The sequence below is a fragment of the Chelonoidis abingdonii genome, chromosome 4, assembly GCF_003597395.2.
Source record: "Chelonoidis abingdonii isolate Lonesome George chromosome 4, CheloAbing_2.0, whole genome shotgun sequence".
NCBI lineage: Eukaryota > Metazoa > Chordata > Testudines > Testudinidae > Chelonoidis > Chelonoidis abingdonii.
The window spans coordinates 56,122,706-56,146,116 of NC_133772.1; the positions used below are offsets into that span (position 1 = coordinate 56,122,706).

Here is a 23,411-nt window from a genome sequence, read left to right on the forward strand (position 1 = left end):
TTTTTTTTTTTTTTTAAACCACAGCAGTTGCCGGATCACTGATCCCCCAGGAATGGTTCCTCCACCCTAATCTGAAGAGGCTGCACAGAACTAACATTTCCAGCTTTCATTTGACTTTAGTGACAGAGTACTTAAGCTAATTCACAATGAAATAAATCCACGTCACATGTCAAAGCAGCCTTTAACTCTGACACAGGGTTGATGTATGCAATTGGAAGGTAAATCTGAAACAGGGGCTGAAGTGGAAGAAGAGACACTTTTCTTTCTGAACTATGTTCTCTTCTAGGCCTTTGAGTAGAGCAAGGTTTCCTTTGAGATTTAACCTGTGATAATAGCTAATTTCAATAACTGCTGCAGAAATACAGAAAGTATCAAATTACAGCCAAGTCTTGACTTGGAACTTGTTCAAAGAGAGTGTCTGAACAGATCTTGTGCATGTATGTGCCTTCACAAAGGCTGATCAATGGAATAATATTGAAACAGAATATGCAGTACTTTAAAATTTCCCACCATGAAAGCTGTTCTCGCAAGGCCATTCTAGGAAAGAAGTGAAGTACTCAAAAGGCATTGTTATTGTTGATAGCAGTATAATCTCAGATGTACAACCAGTAATTTACAGCAAGACGTAGTACATTTTTAGGTTTCTCTGCCATAAGCATGCAAGTCTGAGGATAATGTTAAGTGATGTGAATTGCACCCAGCTGATATGAACTGTAAAACAGTTGCTTCTTCATTTCACTATATTTTACTAGCTGATCTGTACAGCCTCTGATCACTAACAGATATAAAAGAAACCTGTCTTAAACTATGCTGTTCAAAGAAAAGGATTTATACTTATTAGTGGATGTGAGGCATACTTGGAGGATAAAATAGAAGTTACACAGCTATGTGTTTTTCTTTTGCCTTGACATGAGCTACTTACATATTTTGCAAGAAGATCTGTCTCTGAATATACTTTGAAGCTCTTCCCCATATAAACAGCCCAGATTTTTCTAAGAAAAAACTCAGCCACCACCAAATGCCCCCCAACATAACTAAAAACAACTCTAAAAACCAACACAAACCCCTAGGACAGCTCCAATCTTAGGATCTTCCTCTGAAATATCTTTTCAGTTCTTTGGTGGTAATTCTTCAGATAATAAAGGTTTCTCTGGAGCAAATAACCAAATGCAGTACATTATAATGTACCAGACTTTTTTGAAAATAAATAGGAGCTATGAAAACTTGTATTCACTTGAGATATAATTCTGAATTCTGGAGAAAACAAGGATATCTGGTCAATTTACTTTTCACATTATTCTATACTTAATGATTTTAAAGACTTTCTCCAAATGTTTTGTATTTAATTATATAAAATTGGATAACTGCAAAAGGACTCATAAGAGTATTATTGTGTCTCTGGAAAGGGTTATAATTATGTAAAACAAAATACTGCCTAACAGCAGCAGACCCTCTTCAGCTAATGAAAATGCATGACAGGTCAGAAAACATGAAAATTGCTTTCAGCTTTTCTTTTGTCTTTCAAGTCTGCTGAAAGAGAAGCTTACTCTGGCTGCTATGCTGACCTCCTCTTCAGATGTCACTATGTTGTGTTAACAAGAAGTAAAGGAATAATAGTATAGGCAAACTCATTGGCGACCATATTACAGATCATATGAGACCTTCCAAACCCAACCTAACACCACAGATGCTGGAACTAGGGGTGCTGCCACATCCCCTTGCTTGAAATTGTTTCCATTATATACAGGGTTTACAGTTTGGTACAATGGCTGCCAGCACGCCCACTATACAAACTGTTCCAGCACCCCTGTCTAATGCCATGAAAACACCAAGTTTAGTGTTCAGTAAAATTTCTAATGGTGGTAATGGTACTAACTTAGGGTCTGACCCACAGCTCGTGGAGTCAACTGAAGATTCCCATTAATTTCAATGGGCTTTGGATCAGATCCTTAAAATGCGCATTTAGTGATACTTTTTTTTTTTTTAAAAGAGAAATTGCCTTGCTTATGCTTGGTCTTACTGTCATGGCTCTGCTATTCTAAATACAGACAGGATGGATGATATTCCTAGGCTTGTCTAATCAGATGGGCTAATATTTCATGGTGGATAAATCTGTTTACTAAAATGTCAATTATCCCTCATTTACCTGACTGAGGTGATCATAATCATCTATGGAAAATTATTGCCAGCTATATTAAGCCTTGCTGCTGCCACAGGAATAGACTATTTCCTGGTGTATTTGGACTAGTGTGCATTACTACCTTGTTAGGTTCAGAAGACAGCCAGTAAACCTGCTGTTGTTTACTGAGCTCTTGTGATGTGAAGTGGAAGGTTATCTGGTGTTGCCACAAAGCGTGGCTTCCTATGGGCACATCCTTAACAGTTGTAAATTATCATAGCTTCATTGACATCAGTGGAGCTATGATAATAGAGATAATCTAAAAGCGAGACTATCTTAAAACACCTATCCCATTCTCAACGTAAGTGATGCAATGGACAAGGATAATCCCCAACTACACCCTACTTAATTAAGTAGTGTTTTGTAATACATTGATAAGGCTGTAGTTTTTTCTCATATCAGCATTTGCCCAAGTAGTCAGCTGTGAATATTTGTTTTGGAAGAATTTACTATACTCATTTAATAAATCATCATCTGCAAAGAAAAAATAAGATTGTCTTAACAGAGATCAGCTGTATTCAGAAATAAAGTTCTTTGTAATGAACCTTCTGTAAAAACACTTCTTACATCAAGGAAAACAATGACTTGTACAGAAACATTGATATGAAAGAAGTCTGAATAGAATTAAAAGTATAGTGATTTATTACCATCATCCCAGTAAGGTCTCCTGGAGCCATATTGCACTGCTGAAATTTGTGTCTTATTATTAATTAAAGAAGAGTATAATTAAAGAATTAAAGTCATGCACATTGCAAACCTATGTTAACACAAGCGCTTATTGCTTTTGAGCCCTCTTCTTCTCACTTTTGTTATAACCGCTGCTGGTCTTGTCTTTAGATTCTGAGCTTTCCTCGGGCAGAGTTTTGTACTGTGTACAAAATGGGGTCCCAATTCTTACTGGGATTCCTAAGTGCTAGTATAAAAACAAACAATATAAAAACAAACAATAAATCTGACTGACTGAGAAGCTCTCTCGTGTCAAGGAATCTTAATGACACCATTTAGAGCAACACAGAATTTCAGAATTACATTCCAACCTGCTATTAAATGATGTAAAACAAACTTTTAGGTTAAGACTTTCAAAACTGACTAAGGGATTCAGTCATACAAGTCTATATGAACGGGAGTGGCGTGGTGGCTAAATCTCCTAATCAGTTTTGTCCCTAGTTTTATGATGTGTTGTATAGCATGTTAACCAAAATTAAATGTCTAGATGTGACAGATGAAAGTTATAATTTGCCTTAAACAGATTCTTTTTTTATGCCTTATCGTGTGGCCTTCTTTTTATGCCTTATTAAGGAATATTCATTACAGAACATACAGTATTCAGGAAGACCACACATCGAACATTACCCACAACACTTATTTTACCATGAGCTGCTAACATTATCTCCTTCACCCTTCTGTACTGGCTTAGCAGCACTGTTAACTCCTCTATTCGACGGGCCTGCAAAAAAACATTAAAGGGAATTCATATTCAAAGTGCCAAATTTAATACCATTACATTTGTAGATAGAGTAAGTTATACATATTATTAATAGATATACATTATCTATTAATGATGCTGGGGATTTGTGCCTATTCTCAATAGGAATCGTGTCCAGAATCTCACGTGCTTTGTATAGAACATTTATTCCTCGACTTTTAGCTGGCATTAGACATACTATTTGCTGAAATGTATATTGTTATTATTATTATTATATTTAAAAAACTCAGATTAATTTGACACCAACGACAAATCAGTTATTTACAGAGGTACAGCAATAAAGAAATGTTGTTTGATTGAACTGAATCCTCAACTGTTCAGGAGCAGCACTTGACTTATCTTCTTCACCAGCTCCTCTCCCCCTATCCCTAAGGTCATAACTTAGAGCAGCCCTACAGCTGTGTTAAGTTGCACTGGCTTGATTGATGGGGATCACTGAAGTACAGTGTGACCTGGCCACTTCCTCTTCCTACATTCAACACATTCCCATACTGGGCCAGGAGGGGATGGTATAGAGTCAGATATGACAGATATATTCTGTCTGAGGATTTCCCCTTACTGAAAATCACCAGTTCGCCCGCTTAAGGCCAGATTTTCAAAAATGGCTCAGCTCGCAACAACTCCCCCTAAAAATCTTTTGAAAATCTGGCCACTTCACTGAGATGTCTGAGTGGGAGCACTGAGCTCAACTGGACAATCTGGCTTCAACTGTGAGTGCCAAGTTCTTCTGAAAAATCTATCTTTAGTTATTAGTCCCATTTGTGCTGCTATAATAGCACAAAGCCAATTTAGTTGGGCTGAATATCTGGCCCAGCATCCCCTTTTCTCCCTCCTGAAATTGCAGCCATTAGAGTGGAAGAGCAGAGGAGAGGAAAAAACAGCATATCAGAACGAAGAGTTGACCACTTGGCCTATCCCTTTAGGTGTCCCTTGAAGGTGTCCGTTGTATTTGGGGTTTGGACAGTGAATGATGAAAGACACAACTGACTGATTTTCTCTAACAATGTTCCCCCCCTCCCCAAAGAATTTAAACTGACAAATAGTCTAAAGATTCTCAGCTGTCTAGGTACATAGACTCCACAGCTTCTGCCTAAGCCAGCCCTTCCTTGCCCCCTCCCCCAACCGAACTTAGGATAAAAGTCATGAATTTCCACCATGAAATGCACAGGCCTCTATCGCTAGAGTTAAAGGAAAATCTCCACAAACGCTAGTAGTAGGGCTTAATTCCCCATTGTAGACCAGTGACAAGAGAGAAAGGTAACTGAGGAAGTCTGATTCAATGCAGCAGAGAACAAAATTGTACATGCCACCAACTAGTACATTCCCTAACGTGAGACCAAGGTTTATTGACAAGCAAAACAATTTCAAAAAAATTTGGAAGAAATGCCCTCTAGTCTCTATGTAAGGACGGACTTCATTCCTCTCTCCTGGAATTTGCACAGGGTCTCTGTCAAGGTTCCTTCCCCACTCTGAACTTCAGGGTACAGACATGGGGACCTGCACAGACACTTCTAAGCTTAATTACTGGCTTAGATCTGGTACACTGCCACCATCCAGAATTCCAGTGTCTGGAGCACTCTCTGTACCGCCGCAAAACTTTCCCCTCCCTGAGTTGCCTTGAGGGACTTCACCAATTCCCTGATGAACACATATCCAAATCCCTTGGATCTTAAAACAAGGAGAACTTAACCATCCCTGCACTTTTCCCCCCACCAATCCCTGGTGAGTCCAGATCCAATCCCCTTGGATCTTAAAACAAGGAAAAATAAATCAGGTTCTTAAAAAGAAAGCTTTTAATTAAAGAAAGAAAAGTAAAAATCATCTCTGTAAAATCAGGATGAAAAATACTTTATAGGGTAATCAGATTCATATAGCCCAGAGGAACCCCCTCTAGACTTAGGTTCAAAGTGACAGCAAACAGAGGTAAAATCCTCTCAGCAAAAAAGGAACATTTACAAGTTGAGAAAACAAAAATAAGACTAACACGCCTTGCCTGGCTATTACTTACAAGTTTGAAACATGAGAGACTGATTCAGAAAGATTTGGAGAGCCTGGACTGATGTCTGGTCCCTCTTAGTCCCAAGAGCGAACAACCCCCAAAACAAAGAGCACAAACAAAAAAGACTTCCCTCCGCCAAGATTTGAAAGTATCTGTCCCCCTATTGGTCCTCTGGTCAGGTGTCAGCCAGGTTTACTGAGCTTCTTAACCCTTTACAGGTAAAAGAGGTATTAACCTTTAACTATCTGTTTATGACAGTCTCATAGCAGTCCAGACTGGCAACAACATTCATTTCTCTCTCCCACCCACAATGCAAGGCAAAACAGTAAATTTGTAGACATGAAAAGTAGGAGTTTGCCAGGCAAGAGAAAAGAAGGTGCTGCTGCTACATGCCCTAGGAAGTCTACAAAGAAAACAAAAAGAATTGGGCTTATAATAGAAATTCAGCTTTTACCATAACTATGGAGACAGTAGAGTCTCTCTGTAATGAAAAGCAGACACTGGAATATCCACTCCAAAAAAGTATGCATGCATCTTAAACCTAAACAAACTTCCAAAAACCTTAAGCATCTGACTACTTTACTTGGTCTCCTAAATGGCACATGCAGCCACATTATTCAAGATAGCTGCTTTACACACATCAGCAATGTACCTCCATACTGGCCATTACTCACTCACTTAAACACTCCATATGTGCTAATGGAATGGGTCTCCTGTCCCTATGAATACAGTCTCTGAGACTAGAAAGTGAGCAAAGATATCTGATGTTCCTCTTAGAATGCAAAATGTTATACAGCCTTGTAACAGCTCTGCTAAAAGATAATGCCACGTCTTTTATTGTCCAGATGTAAATTCTGGCTTTTTGACCATTTAAGCAGCTCAGCCTATTATGAGTCACATTCATTTATGAGGTGCTTAATTCTCTAAAATTATCATTTGCTCTTTCAGTGTTCCCTGCTTCCATATGAGGGTGTGTATTAAGAGGCTACTTGTCCCCACCTCACATCTATTGACATGGACTAACAACTTACTAATGCACACCCTGGCCTGCCTTTTTGCTATTATGGTGCCCTAATTATAATTTTCTCAAAAACATCAATTTAAAACCACCAAACTTTAATCTTTATTTATTTATTTTTTGCAAGAGTGAGAAACAACTTAAATGGGATTTGAAGCTGCTCAGCATCTTGCAGGATTGTGCCTTAAAACCTCCCACTCAAAGAGAGTTCAGCAGAATTAGCACATAGCAGGGGAATCAAAAGGTAGGAACATTGTTCTATTTAAAGATGTTGTCAAATTATTTTTTCCAACTTTTCTCTTGGCTTTTTCTGAACTCTTCCGGCTTTCTCCACCCAGGAGTTCAGTTTCAGACTCAAAGGTCACTCTCAGCCCACTCTCTGGTACAGAATTTAAATGGGTAGTGTCAAGGCATACCTGATTCAGATTCTGTAATGGAAAGGCATGTAAGAGTGGCTGGAGGGCCACAAAGTGTTGCTGAAAGGTCACTGAACCTTATAAGCTAGAGAAGGAGGGATGCCCGTAACCCTGGATCTCTGTTCCCCAGGTAAAAGAGCTCCCAGATGAGAATCTCATTTTAAAGATGCTGCAGCTGGGCTGGTGGAGAAAGGCAGCATCACACTTTCAAGGTTAGCCACATAGGTTCCATAACCCCATGCGACACCAGGTAACTCACAGGGATGTTGGCCTTATGAACGCAGCATTTTAGATTATTGCAGAGATGCAATAAATTATACCTTCTTGACACAACTCCATTATTACTGCAAAGGGGCAAGTTAATCCTAACCATTTCCTCACCTTTTCTTCATTTGCAGCTAACAACGATTCCATTCCTATCTTCAGTCGCTGAACTTCTTGATCTAAAATAGTTTAAAATGTTACGAGAAAAATGTTTATTATATTTAATCTAGGTTAAGTCATTTCCATTCTGTTCTGCTTAGGTTCTTATACAGGGCCTATCACTGGGCCATGTACTGTACCGTACGTAGTATAAGTAAAGTTAAACTGGGACAATCACACTTTTTGGGAGTCTCTTCAGCTACAGATAGGTCAGGTTTGCCAACTGCTGTGATATTAAAGGTGCTATGTACAATTAATACTATATAATGGCTTTTGTTTTAAACATTTTATTTTCCTAAAAATTTGACTGGAAAATATTTGACACTTGTTTCCCTAGAGATTTGAGAGGCTCCTCTGTGTCATATTTATGGAAATAATTGTAAAAGAAATAACCTTCCAGTTAGGGAGAATGATCTATAGTTTACATGAACAGTGGTTAAAGAATATTTGTGAAGCTTGAAGATCAACAACAACAAGCAATAAAAAAAGAAAGCCCAACATCCTGCTGTAATTCTGAATGTCTTCTTGTAGTCTTCACTGCACAAGAAAAAGGTTTCCGTGGACTCCAGAATCTATTAAAAACTTTCTAAATTTGAATAATTGAATAAAATCTGTGGCAAAAATACCAACAGCGAATACCGAGCTGTACCTCACATATCACAATCTTTATAATGCAATATTTGTAGGTTCTTTATGAAAGTGCATAGGCAAAAATTGTGTGTCTTCACAAACCTGCATTTCTGTAAATTTACAGAACTTTTACTATGGGATTTCTTAATTAATCATAGGCACAAATCTGCCATCAGTTCTCCATGTACTACTTCCACAAACTATCCCACATCCCCATTTGTACTAACCAAATGTAGATGACCAAGCAGAGCTTAAAAATATTTTATCTATTGTAGCTTCCATGCAAGGAACACACTCCTGGACATTTTTAAATTGATGTACTTGGTTCACAAAGAACTGTGCTACCAGTTCTCAAAGACAGTAATACTATGGATAAGGAAATGGGAAAAAATTAGTGTTGCAAAAGGCGTTGTTAGCAAACCTTTTTACAACAAATAGTTTAAGGTTGAACATTCAAGCTTCACATTCAAATTGTTTGTAAATACTTTAATTATTAATTTTAGTTAGTTATTACCAGTTCCATACATTTTGCAATGGTTGGCTATGATTAATACATTAACAAACATTCAAATGAACGTACTGAAAACATGTTTCTCATGCAGAAAACAGCATTTAGTCAACAGGTGAGATGCACTAACACAATTAAATCAAAACAAATACAAAGACCAGCAAGCAGTGAGCAAGCAATCAGACAGGTTTAAAAAGAAAGCTGCCTTTTTAGAAAAAGCTTTAAAAAAAAAATCAACCTTGAACTAATTTTCATTCATGGCTATTAAACTTTCAAAAGAACCATGTCAAGGTATTTTAATCACTTTTAAAATAAACTTCATTCTCACTGTTTGTAATAATCCCAAACAAATCTGATTGAAAATCTATTTTCTTACCAAAATGTTTTCCCTTATTTACCTCAGTGGTGAAGAAGAAGAAGCAGGCTTTCAGATAAAACTATCTCCCACTAATCACAAAAAAACACATGCACAAAACAATTATCGCATTGGGTTTACATGCAAATAAAAAAAATGAAGGTCAAAACAAGGGCCTATTAACCTTGACAGTGTCCTTTTAAAGTCCAGCTATTTGATTTAGCAACCAATGAGATTTCATTCATATTTGTTTGAAGTGATAAATCAGACTCAAGCTTTAAGCAGGGTCGATAGCTGTCTGCTTGCTGCAAACAATGAAATATTTGTCTCATATACATTATGATAAAGCAGCTGAATGTAAACAGAAATTAAATTATTGCTGCAGAAGTGCATTTTAGCTATGATTTGTGTGAAAACGAACGTTAAGAAAATGCCAAAAGTGAATCTCAAGGCTTACGTTTTTCTTTTAGCCTTCTCCTATATAGTTCCCCTACGATGGTAAATGGTGAAGGTCAAATAAAAGTTTGTAGAAAAAGCACAGATTAGATACTGTATGGCAACTTAGTCAGAATATGCATTCAAGCATAACAGGTACGTCATGACATTATTGTCCTTGTGTGTTTCACAAGAAAATCAAAAAGTTTGACCAGAAAATTTGGCAATTTCTTTGAGAGGAGGTGTTGCTATTACTATTTACAATACCTTTCAAATATATATCAATTCAGTAGCTTCATTAGGGCACTCACAAATTTAGGCCCTGCTACTGGCTCCGAGCTCTTGGAATCACAGAGAGTTTAAGCATTGACATCAGTGGGAGCAGGAATGGACCCATAGTCAGGGCCGGTGCAACGATTTAGGTGGACTAGGTGGTTGCCTAGGGCGCCGAGATTTGGGGGCGCCAAAAAGCGCCCCCCAATTTTTTTTTAAATGGTTGAGCAGCCCTGCTGCTAGGACAGAGAGGGAGTCTGGGCTGCTGGCGGGAGCCGGCAGCCCAGGGTGTCCCCTGGGTCAGGGCGCCGCCGCGGCAGCAGGCAGCCCAGGGTGTCCCCTGGGTCAGGGCGCCGCCACGGCAGCCGGCAGCCCAGGGTGTCCCTGGGTCAGGGCGCTGCCGCGGCAGCCAGCAACCCAAGGGGTCCCTAGCCCAGGGAAACCTTGGGCTGCCAGCTACCGCGGAGGCGCTCTGACCCTGGGTCAGGGTGCCACCGTGGCAGCTGGCAGCCCAGGGTGTCCCCTGGGTCAGGGCGCCGCCGGAGGGGGCGGCAGGCAGCTCCCGTGGAGCTGCTGCAGTGGTGCCTGTGGGTGGTCCGCTGGTCCGCGGCTCGGGTGGAGCTGCCGCAGTTGTGCCTGCGGAGGGTCAGCTGCTCACGCGGCTCCGATGGACAGCCCGCAGGCACACCGGACCCTCTGCAGGCACCACTGTGGCAGCTCCACCAGAGCCACAGGACCAGCGCGCGGGGCGGCAAAATTGCCGTCCGCCTAGGGCGCTCAAAACCCTAGCGCCGGTCCTGCCCACAGTTGGAAAACTAAAACATATGGTGCTCTTGACTTATTTGTAATACATACTCATTTAAAAAAAAATTCTTTCAGCATCCTGTAGAAAATTGTAAACTATTCACCCAATGGAAAAATTCCTTTTCAATTAATTGTTAAAGTTTCAAAATACTGTTAGGGAAACTGTATTTTCTAGTGTCAGATGCAAACCTTGTAACACTCAACATGCACAAGCTCTACAGATGACTAGCTAATACGATGTTAGAGCACTGCCTGAATAGATATGGAAGACCGTATGGAAGATACAATTGTAAAGGGCTAGATTGTCTCCTTCGCTTCTGGAAGCGGAGACTCAGCAGTTCTCTTTGGAGGGGGAGCAGTGAGACGAAGGGAGTCATGGGCCTATAGTATCATCTCCTCCTACATTCTGGTATTCAATGGAAGTTGGGTGAGGTCAACACTCGAGGAAACGTTGGCAAGGTTGGCTGAAAATGGAAGGGGAGTGAGGGAAGGGGACCAGTTCTTCTGTGTAGCCTTGTTCCCTGTTGATAGTGCAGATGTACACAAAGCAATCTGATGGAGATTCAGTCCAACCAGGGGATGATGCGGTCCTAACAAGTTATGATTTTGAATGTTTGATTACATAGGGGCTGAACATGGCTATTACTGGGATTGTGACACTGTATGATTAGACAATTACTATTTATATCATTAATATTGCCAATGTTAGACAATTGCAACAAATCTTGTACAAAGTATGCCATGTTAGGTACCAATGGAAAAGTCACAATCTATCAGCTACGATTACCCTGGAAGCATCTCTATTTTGACTCTTTCCTACTATGAGCTCTGGACCATGGTCTCACATGAAAAGGAGTATTCTAATCAATGGACTGAGGACCTCCCAATCTTTTAGAAGTTAGCAGAGACTTTACAAGCCAGTATTTTGTAACATCACTGCTTCAGATCTGATACATGCAATCATTGCAAAATTCTTGTATTTGATTTCCTTAACCATTTTAACAACAAGGAGTCAGGTAGCACCTTAAAGACTAACAGATTTATTTGGGCATAAGCCTTCGTGGGTAAAAACCTCACTTCTTCAGATGCATGGAGTGAAAATTACAGATGCAGGCATTATATAATGACACATGAAGAGAAGGGAGTTACCTCACAAGTGAAGAACCAGTGTTGACAGGGCCATTTCGATCAGGGTGGATAGTCCACTCCCAATAATAGATGAGGAGGTGTCAATTCCAGGAGAGGCAAAGCTGCTTTTGTAATGAGCCAGCCACTCCCAGTCCTTATTCAAGCCCAAATATATGGTGTTAAATTTGCAAATGAATTTTAGTTCTGCTGTTTCTCTTTGAAGTCTGTTTCTGAAGTTTTTTGTTCAAGAATAGTGACTTTTAAATCTGTTACAGAAAGTCCAGGGAGATTGAAGTGTTCACCTACTGGCTTTTGTATGTTACCATTCCTGATGTCCAATTTGTGTCCATTTATTCTTTTATGTAGGGACTGTTCGGTTTGGCCAATGTACATGGCAGAGGGGCATTGCTGGCACATGATGGCAAATATAACATTAATAGACGTGCATGTGAATGAGCCTTTGATGGTGTGGCTGATGTGGTTGAGTCCTCTGATGGTGTCAGGGATTGCTATAGGGATTGGTTCCTGGGTTGGTGCTTCTGTGGTATGGTGTGTAGTTGATGGTGAGTATTTGCTTCAGGTTTGGGGGCTTTCTATAAGCAAGGATTGGCCTGCCTCTCAGGGTCTGTGAGAGTGAGGAATTGTTTTCCAGGATAGATCATTGATAATGCATTGTAGATCGTTGATAATGTGCTAGAGAGGTTTTAGTTGGGGGTTGAACGTGATGGCCATTGGTGTCCTGTTATACTTAACCATTTTAACTCTCCTTCTTCTTTAATCTTCTAAATAAACCTTTAGATTATAGGTACTAAAGGATTGGCAACAGTGTGATTATTGGGTAAAATGTGAGTTATATATTGACCTGAGTATGTGGCTGATCTCTTGGGATTAGAAGAACCCTTTGTTTGATTATATTGGCTTTAAATGACCACTCATTATACAGTCTAGTGTATGGGTGGAGAAACAAGGGCTGGGATGCCTAGGGAGAATGCATTTTTGACTTCATGTTAACCAGTGTGGTGAGACAGAAGTTCAACTTTTGTTTCTGTCTTGGTATATCTAATAATAGAATAACTACCAGTTTGGGGATCAGTCTGCTCTGTTTCTCAGCAGTTTGTCCTGAATCTGGTATTCTCAGCTGTGATCCACTGAGGCAGGGTGACAGTGATAAACAATGGTTTGGTAATTTAAAAAAAGGTAACTAGAAATACCTTTTCATATAACTTTGAGATCAATATTTTATAAATATATGGCTACAAGGAACATTAAAAGGTCTTTCAATTTAGAACAAAGTTCTCTGCATTAGAAGTTTTAGTGCTCTGTGGATACCAAATTCTCTTACTTGGCCTGTCAGCACAGCAGCCATCCCCACTTCCTCTGCCCTCCCCCCACCAAAATAAACGTAGAAAGCAGTACTGTCGTGTCTCCTTACATTGCCTTAAATCCTGATCAGTTGCTGCTTCAGAACTGAAGACAAATGTTTTCATTTCAGCTTTGATTTCCTCCCCATCCATTCTTACCTCTTTCTGCAATTTCATTATGCACCAAGGTTCTGGAGAGCTGACTCTGTAAACGTTCAATTTCTGCATCTTTGAGAGCTAACTGCTCCTGAAGCTGGGCTATTTCAGCCTGAAAGAACAGAACAGAAATTCAGAATGTCACCATCACTGGATACCCATTAATTCTCAACTCCCAAACAAAAATTCACTTCACTTGACTCCAGGCCCTGATTTATAACTTCTTTTAATATTATGAAACTCTTAGATCCTTAAAAATGCCACCTATCCTGCAGGAAGGATATACCTTTTACAGGTATCACTGTTTTTCTATGGTATTAGCCCTGCAGAGCAGGAAATGTCTTGCAAGGATGGTATGCTTTTAAGGATTCAGGACTGTACAGCCTGATCAAATACACTCAGGCTGTTTTCTTGGTAAGTAATCTGGGAATAGACAGAAAGTATTAAGGGTAGTTGTTTTCCCAACAGTTTGTACAAGGCTTTACTAGGGCCAGCAATATAGTGCTAAATATAGAGTCATTTGCAAGAGAGCAGAATATTTTCCCAAATTTTACTCACATTTTGGAAGAGAGCCCTGCAGTGTTCACTATAGCCACGGGTCATTTTATTATGTAAATTGTAGTTCGGATTAGGTGTAGTTTCTACTATTGTGATATACTATTTCTGTCTCCATCATATTAAAAAAGATAAATAATCAAACACAAGAAAAGTGTCCTGAGTTGATTTCTACTAAGTTTGACCACTGCTGTCAGACATTTGGTAAAACTTGCTCTCACCTGCATCAGATATTTTAGATGGCAATTATGGCAGAAGCAATGCATGAGCTGAAAACCAACCATGAATATGGATCAAAATACAATTGTTAATTTACACACATCAGAATTCAGGATGCCCTTATGACTAGGTAAAATCTCACACTCTAAAATTTCTCAAAAATCCATCAGGGCTAGAAATACAGACTTGTCCAACTGGCAACATAATGATACTATTATCTCATGTTAGTCCATCTGAGAGCAGCTGGCTGTAACACACTGGGCTATTTTAGACAACAGCATCATTTTTCAGATTTTTGTGCATCTGTAGAAGCACTTAAAGCATTTGCCTCAGTAAAAATTTACTATGATCTACCCATGACATTTCTAATAGACATATCACTTTAGTATCTAGCATCTAGGATGTAAGGTGTTACCAGGTCCACAAGACATTATAATTAAGAAAAACCGATGATCTGACAGGGAAGAAGAGGAGAGATTTAGTTTATTAGGTGAAAACACATTTTGACAAGGAGCAGGCAGCTGGGTGGCAGCAAACGCTCACCCTTTCCGCCATCAAATCCCCATGGAATATAGGAATTCAGCTGACTAAACCTCTGAATGATTACCACGCATTCTTAGTGACTAATGTGCTTTATATATCCCAGCCAGGGAGACATTTCAAATTTTTATTTCAGTAGCTGGAGCAATAGGAAGACAGAAGTGCAGACTTCCTAATAGCAGATTTGGACTTGTCTCCTCCACCCCATTCTTCAATCTTGGTTTCTCCCTTTCCTCTTTTATTCAACTGATGTCATCGCCACAGTTAATTTTCCTCTTCCTTACCTTGCACTTATTTTCCTTTCCAGTCCCATATCTTCTCCCACTCATTTCTCTCTCTCTCGCTTCCCACTTTTCTCCTCTTTCCTCTGCCTCCACGCTCCTCCACTTTTCCCTTTCACAGTCACTATCTCTGAAGATAATACACCGCACATTGTTTTGTCAAAACATTTACCAAAGACCTAGAAAGTTAATTGTCACTGTTTCAGAAGATGGATTTATTACTGTGACGGAATGCACTCCTGTATACACACTACTGTAATAATCTTTGTAGAAAGTATACCTTGTAAGATACTATTTAAAAACTCATAATTTGCTGATTAGTATTGTCCTGCTAAAATATGTGTGGCAACATAGTTAAGATTCCCCTGTATGGTGTTTTAACGCACGTTCCAAACCCCACTGACCTGGCCAGGCAGAAGTCAGGTCTGTCCTAAACAAAGAGAGGAATGTGCGTTTGTCTTAATTTGCATTTATGCAGGAGGCAAAGTCATCAACCAGGGAGGGAAAACAAAGGAAGTTTACACGTATTCTTCCACATAGACACTACTCTTGTCTCCTGACTTTCAGATCAGCGTCCCTCCCTCAGAGTCCAATAGCTGTTTACTTTTGTCTTCTCACATGCAGAAAATGAGGTGGGCAGGGAGAGAGAAAATTGGGAGCTTTGGGATGTTTGTCCCTCTGCTTTTTAGTTTCAGTCCCCCTCTTGAGTTCACACCCCTCTTCCTGCCAAAGAATGGCTGCTTATCCAGGTGACTATCCATCTGATTTTGTTGATACCTGGATGAGGCATCCATTTGCCTTTTGTCTCTGAGGAATTGGTTTGGGCTGTTTGCCCAGATAAATATGCATCAGTGACATCATACAGTAGAATCTTATAACGTTCATTTTTGCCACACATTTTCTCAGGACAATCATGATCAGTGAATTATGCTTTTTCAAATGATACCTCAGAAGATATACTTTGTGCAAGATTTATCATGGTTTTGCAAAAAAGTGGTGAATATAAGGGTATAGTCTGTCACAGAATTATATTAGCCTTTTTTGTAACTGCATCATATTGTTCGCTCACGTTCAGTTTGATCCTTTTACCAGTATTATTGCCTAGACAGTTATTCCCCATTTTGTAGCTGTGTATTTGATTTTTCCTTCCTAAGTATGCTACTTTGCATTTATCGTCACTGAATTTCATCTTGTTGATTTCAGACAAATTCTCCAATTTGTCAAGATTGTTTTGAATTCTAATCCTGTCCTCCAAACTGCATGCAACCTCTCCTAGATTTTATAAGCAAACTCTTCACTCCATTATTCAAATCAACAATGAAAATGTTGAATAACATTGGATCCACAACAGACCCCTGCAGGACAGATACCTCCTCCCAGTTTGACAGCAAACCAGTGATAACTACACTTTGAGCATGGTCTTTCAATCAGTTTTGCACCCACCTTATAGGAATTTCATCTAGACCACAATTTTCTAGTTTGTTTATGAGAATGTCATGTGGGGCTGTGTCAAAAGCTTTACTAACAATCAAAATACATCACATCTACTGTTCCCCAACACCATCCATTGGGGCAGTAACCCCGTCAAAGAAGGAAAGTAGGTTGGTCTGGCATGATTTGATCTTGACAAATCCAAGTTGGCTACTACTTATTAACTTATTATCCTCTAGGCGTTTACAAACTGATTGTTTAATAATTTGTTCCAGTATCTTTGCAGGTATCAAAGTTAGGCTGACTAGTCTAACTGCCTGGATCCTTTTTTTCCCCATTCTTAAAGACAGGTACTATGTTTGCCCTTCTTCAGACCTCTGGGAACTTACTCATCCTCCATGAGTTCTTGAAGATAATCACTAACAATTTCAAGATTGCTTCAGCTAGTTCATTAAGTACTCTTAGGGGAATTTCATCAGGTCCTGCCAACTTGAATACATCTAACTTATCTAAATATTCTTTTACTTGTTCTTTCTCTATTTTGGTTTGCATTCCTTCCCCCTTGTTATTAACACTAATTGCATTAAGCATCGGGTCACCTGAAATATTACAAACAACACTAGTTTCTTAACTAAGTTGAAATAATCTGAATTTACTCATGTGAGTAATCCATTAGAGCTGATTGAGAACTATTCACATAAGCGGTAACTTGATTATGGACTATAAGTATCTCAGTGGGGAAGAAATGCTATATACTAAACGGCTTTTTAATCTAGTGGAGAAAGTCATAACAAGAACCAATGGCTGGAAATAAGGCACAAATGTTTAACAATGAGGGTAATTAACCATTGGAACAAACTTCAAAGGGAAGTTGTGAATTCTCTCTCTCTTGATGTCTTCAAATCAAGACAGGATGCCTTTCGGGAGTCCACGCGTTAGTCAAACACAAGTTGGCTCAATACTTGAATAACTGGGTAAAATCCAAGATGATCCAATGATCCATTCTGGCTTTACACTCTCTGAAAGTTATTCATGTGGTACACCAAAACAGCTCTGCATTTTTCCTCCCACTGCTGCCTTTGTTTGCATTTGTGAAACTGACTTTCAAGCTAGAGAACTTACTCCAGAAGCTTGTAACTGATATGGAATGAGTGAAATAGAAAGCTTGAAAGGAAGGCTTGCTTGTGGAACAATTCCTTTGTTAGCCAAGATATTAGTTTTTGGGAAAAGAAAAAAAGAGGAGAATGGGGTGGCAGAAAGAGTAAAAATCCTAAATAAAAGGACAGAACAACTTTAAAGGCAAAATCTGCATTCAACAGATTGTTCAAACAAAACCTTATTTTACAGTCATCAGTGAACCGTATTAAATGTTAAAAAAAAGTAAATATTGAGGGAAATAGGGAGTATCCACTTCCAGGTTGGAATAAATCTGTCTTTCATAAGTGCTAAATTTACTGCTTACTTTGGTTGCTTTTAATTTCCATTCATATTGGGTTCTTTCATTTTCCAGCTCTTCCACTTTAATTTTGAGATGTTTGAGTTCCTGAAGCAAACCCTGCAAAAGGAAAAGATAAAGAACAGCTAAAGAAAGGCTCAGCCGAGTTTTTGTTTTTTTAAGGACATGAATTAAAGCTCATCAATGACACAGTCCAGTGAATGTGGAACCACCCATGCAAAATAAACTTTTCCTTGTTATTTGTGCTCCATAAGTTAAGCAAGTGAAAGCTACTTTGATTTGCTATATTATTAAGTGGAATCCTTTCTGAAACTCTCTAGCCAAAATTATGATCAACTTTGCTTGGTTGCGTAGGAAAGACGGCTGACTCTGATGTGTTCAGGTGCTCGGGTCCACTTATATCCATGTTATATTGTACCAAGGGTTGCGTTCAGAGATTCTTTAAAAAAATCTAGAAGACTGAAATGCTGCCGAAGAGTCGGGCAAGTATTTAAGATACCTAAAAACACCAACAAATACCACAGATGAGACAATATTCAGCAGACAGGCACCACACACAAACACTTTACAGACAAATAAGACTATATCCCTACCTAAGGAGCTGATGATGGAGAGACCCGTCAGTAAATAAAAGGTCCCATGTCAACTGATGCAGCCAAGAGATGCATTTACAACAACAACAACAACAACAAAAAGATTCTTAGCACCTTTATTAGGATATCTACATGAGGAGTCTTAATGCAAAGCTTTTTGCTGCATGGCTGCTCACGCGCTGTACAAAAGCTGCACCAATAGTGTTCACACGGTTTGAAACTCCTCCAGGAACTGGTCCTCTAGAAATAGCTGTTCAGTGTCCTCCTCTTCTTCCTCACCCTTGTCTTGCTTCCACTGTTGCTGAATTTCCTCCTGCTGCTAGATGAGCAGTTGCTGCTGCCACATCCTCCACTCAGCAGTTTTGTTTGGCCTTGAGTGCTGAAATAAACAAACAGTCTGCCACCATGTTGAGCAGAGCATTTCTGGCCTCGGAAAACCAGCGTGGCTTGGTAGGAATGAATTATTGTGCAGAACTGGGATGACCAGCAGTAGCGAGAAAATTTCAGAGTGGGAAGGGTTACTTTTTTTTAGACAAGCGCTGAACTGACCGTGGAGCTTCATCAACAGTGTACCAACATGCTGTACCCTGCCCCTAGAGAAGCAGGTCACCATTACCATCAGGAAGCTGGCCACTCCAGAATGCTGCTGGTTGGTGGCAGACCAATTCAACTTGGGGAGATCAACTGCTTGGGACATTCTCATGCAGGAGTGTCATGCCATGGAAAAGATACAGTTTCATCCAGTTATAATGCTGGGTAATGCTCAGGAGACTATTGGGAACCACATACATGCAAAGCCGTCAAACTGTCTGGGACAACTTATAAACCATCTCTTTTCATTTGCTCCCTCCCAGACCCTCATTCCCCCACTCAGGAACAGAACTTATGAATAGGAAGGGATAGATCTCCATGGTGTTCCAAGGGCTGGCTGACCACCATGGTAGGTTTACAGACATAAATGTAGGGTAGACTGGAAATGTACATAATCAGAACTCATGTCATGTCAAACTAGTGGAAGGAGAACTGTGTGGCCCCAGGAACACTATTGACATTAATGGTGCGGATGTTTCTCCAGTTATTCTGGGAGAACTCTCAAGCCCTGCTTCCTTAGTTAATGAAGCCATTCACAGACCACCTGGACAGAATGACAGAGCTTTTTAGCTACCCACTCAGCAGCTGCAGAATGGTAATCAACTGTGCATTCGGCCATCTGAAAGGGAGATGGCATTCTTTATGGAATAGGTTGGAAGTGGCAGAAAAAAATGTGCTGAGCATTATATCAGCATGTTGTATTCTATCCAACATTTGTCCAGATAAAGGAGAAAGCTTTAACAGTGGGTGCAAAGACGAGGTCCAGATCTTGTTCAGTGGTTTGAGCAGCTAGCCAGGTATCCCACAGAAAATGGAAATAAACCAGAGACATATTGTTTGGGATGCCCACTGTCCTTATTTTGAGTCTCATCCCTGAAAACATGTGGCTATACAATCAGCCATTAGCCCCTTGAAGTTGGATTCAGGTTCATTGGGTGCTGTAAGCGTGGCCTTGTTCAAGTACTTCTGTGAAACTCTATAAATTATTTTACCATTGTTTAAAGGGATTTCTAACTTTCATGCAGTGATGAGTCATAATATATGAATTTTAAATGGTTTTGATTATGAAACAAGAAAGAGTCATGTAACAAACCAAAAATTAAGTTTTTACTGATGCAATACTACAGCAGCTTTTAATCAAAAATATATTAAACAAAACAACAGTCCAGCCAACACTGAAACTGCAGTGCAGTGCAGAACAGTTGGTGGGGCGGAGGGGCTTAAAGTTACAGGCGAGTATACGTCTTGCTTCTGTCTCTTCTTGTGGGATTTCGTGCCGTGGCTCAAAGTTCTCAGGGGCACTGAAGGACTCAAAAGAGCTGGGCTCAGATGCATTTTTAATCTGTGCCCAGAGGTTGACCTCTGCAAGCGGCATGGCTTCTGGGAACACTGCTCCAGGTGGGTGGAGCAGGGTGGAGTTGCAGGTGGCCCCAGTAACTTGTATTATCCAGGGGCTCAAGAACGTGGCTGGGTCCCACCTCTCTGGGCTGCAGCACCTGCTCTTCTAACACCACCATAAGATGAAGCAGCATATTTTGGCTTAATATAGTCTCTCTGAACTGCCTCTGCATTTCCCTGTACTTTTCCATGGTCTCCTTAGTTATGGCAATGTTTCCCTGCTGACTGTGATGTTGTCCTTGGCCACTGTCTTGTTTGACAGCTCCATTTTTTTCTCCCTTTGGCTTCTCAGATACTGCCTCCACCTTTCACACATCTTGAATTTTTCTGCGGGACTCTGTTATGAGCTGTGCAAACATCTTGTCCCAAGTCTTCCTTTTATGCCCCCTCAGGTTGGACAGACACTCTGCCATTGACAGAGGCCCTCTCCTTGGCAATCTGGCCATTGCAGATGCTATGGCTACAGGAGAATGGAAAAAAAAACAAAGAGTGGACTATTGTTTGTTTTCCAGTCAGGCCATGATAGCTTTTTTTTTAAAATATGAATTACAGACTTTACCTTCTTGAGATTCTTCCCAGTCTCGGGTGAACCTCAGAGATAAGTGGTCTGCATGTGGGAAAGGTACTGATTGTGTTGGAATTTTAGTGTGCATAGTGTATGCTATCTTGCCTTGCCACTGTGTCTTGGATTGCTGGGGGCAGGGGAATTATGTTCCCGATCATGCTTTGCACTTCTGTTTGTGCGTGGGAGGTGGCTCTGTACTGTCAGAGGAGTGAGGTGGGCAACAGAGCATGAGCTGCGTAGTAATCCGCTCTACATTCCCTTTGTGTTGCCCTGAGTCATGATGATGTTACACTGAAGAGACTAGGAGGCGGAGAATAGCATTATTCAAAAGGCAAAGGGCAGACCAAAGAGATATGCTGTGAAGATATTCACCAAGATGGTCCCCTAGAAGTGCTGTAGGAGTAGAAAGGAGGTGTGAACTATACTGGAAGGAATGAGTATGTGGCAATCCCTATAACGTAAGAACCAAAATCAACCCACTTCTCAGTCTTAAATTCTGCTTTATCTCACCTGCAGGCATGGAGAAAATCCAGAGATTAGACAGGGTCCTGCAATAACTGTCAGCTACAATGTGCAGGATGCTTACACCTCAGTGAGGAGCATTACTTTTTGTATCTGCACTGGGCTTTCAATGAGCATTTATACTTCATGTAATCTATGACCTCTAACCAAATTCCTTTTCCTATAACCAGTGTTTCAGTAACTGTTGTATTTTTAGCACAATGAATGTATTAATTATTTGAATCTGTCGCAGGAGGGGTGGGGTAGAGGCTGCGGCTGTGCCATGCTGTAAGCTGCCATTCTGAGAGGGCAAACGGGTGATGGTGGAAGGGGGTTCACTGGGCAGGACAGATGAGGAAAGGTGAAAGGAAAATGGGCAGATAGGCATGTACTGACTGGGCCTGAAGACTGTTGATGGTCCGGGATTTAGGATGGAAAAGAGTTCTCAAGTGAAATAGCTGCCATCTTGGGAATGTGGATTTGGGGGGAGGAGGGAGGAAAGGGGGCTTGGGAAACTCAGAAAGACTCCTAGTTTATAACTGCCTAAAATGAGCCATGGGCCACCCAGACAAATCAGCACAGGGCATACCACAATTAATAAAAACAAAACAACAACAACAAAAAACAACTTTAAGTAGGTACCTACATGCCGAAGTTCCCTCCAGAGGATGTGTCTCTTTAGTCCCAGCCTGGGTTATTGGCGGGGACTTGGGCTCGGCTGATAGAGGGCAGGAATTGGGCTCTACAGCTGCAGGGCAGGAACTGCATTGATTTTCACCCGGCTCTCAGGGGACAGCTCTTTGCCCTCATCCCACTCATCTTTCTGGTTGCCCTTTAGCAGTTGGAAAAGTGCTGGCAGCAAGATCCAAAAGTGTTTGCTGGTCTGTCCAGTTCTTTGTAAAATGGACAGGTTACATGTCTCCTGATGGATGTTTTCCTTGCATCCCTCATCTTAAGGTAGGCCCTCCTGAGCTGTGTGCTCTTTCTCCACCACAGCTTGATGTCTCAATCATGACTCTTTGTGGACATCTGCTTCACAATATCCACAAACTGTTCTTTATCCTGATGTCTGACCAAAAGAGCTTCCTGCACCGACTCTTCTCCCAGATGGCAATGAGATGCAGGGTCTCAACATGGCTCCAAGCAGTAGCACAAGGCAAGTTGTGGGGACTGTGGAGTGGAATTGCTATAGTACTGCAAGAATACTGATACACTCGAGCCCAGGAGCAAATGGGCAAAAGCTGGTCTCACACTTGGTTTTGCATGGGGGAGGGTCTGTCCTGGGAACTTGACACTAGGGCAGGGGATACACAGAGGTACATAGACAGGTCAGTAGTGGTCGACTTCAAAGCACTGAGGGATAGCTGTTGAAGCAGTGCATACACACGAACAACAGATCTAACTAAATCAGTTTGTAGCAAACTTAGTCCACTTTGCTACAGGACTCCATAATTTTGTTGTAAGTGTGGAGTTAATGCATGGGGATGCGTTGTGTCACGTGTATGCTAGCATTATAGAACCGGATTAACTCAACTTGAACTGGTTTAAAACCCCCAGATAGACGAGTTGTGTCTGTTTAATCTATCAGCAGATGGTCAGTTCAAACTTTGCTGCTGCTCAGTTTTCCTGTTCTTCCCTGCCTCACAGGAGCATTGTGAATATAAACACATTACATTTGTTAAAGATTGTAAGGGGCTCAGATACTACATTATGAGGCCCTTATAAAGTCGCTCAAATATCTAGATAAGACATATAGAGGGAACACAGTGAAAACTCCCAGGGCCGCCCAGAGGATTCAGGGGGCCTGGGGCAAAGCAATTTCAGGGGCTCCTTCCATAAAAAAATTACAATACTATATTCTCGTGTGGGCCCCTGCAGGGCCCGGCGCAAATTGCTCCACTTGCTCCCCTCCTCCTCTCCATGGGCGGCCCTGGGAAAAATAAACCCTCCGCATCTCGACACAAACCCAGTTTGACAAAACTTCTTTAAAAGGTATCACTGGTTCTCAGCATTAGCTAGTACTAAAAGGTACTAAAGCTCATTAAAAGGGTTGGACAAATATTTTCCATCAAAACTTTTTTTGGATCGAAAACTAGGGGTTTTTAAAAAG

The 23,411-nt window shown here is 40.6% G+C and overlaps 1 protein-coding gene across 7 annotated transcripts in view; it reads right to left on the reverse strand.

Annotated features, from left to right (window-relative positions):
* PPFIBP2 (PPFIA binding protein 2) overlaps positions 1 to 23,411 on the reverse strand; it is a 159,334-nt gene that overhangs the window by 25,344 nt on the left and 110,579 nt on the right. For 5 of the 7 annotated variants that reach the window (XM_075065190.1, XM_075065187.1, XM_075065189.1 and 2 more), the window contains 5 exons: positions 17,660 to 17,752; positions 13,175 to 13,283; positions 9,472 to 9,504; positions 7,480 to 7,541; positions 3,551 to 3,626 (listed from right to left, as the gene is read on the reverse strand). In XM_075065190.1, the coding sequence (XP_074921291.1) occupies positions 3,551 to 3,626; positions 7,480 to 7,541; positions 9,472 to 9,504; positions 13,175 to 13,283; positions 17,660 to 17,752 (373 nt within the window). The remainder of the gene's footprint in view (positions 1 to 3,550; positions 3,627 to 7,479; positions 7,542 to 9,471; positions 9,505 to 13,174; positions 13,284 to 17,659; positions 17,753 to 23,411) is intronic. The other 2 variants (XM_075065188.1, XM_075065193.1) reach the window with 1 other exon arrangement.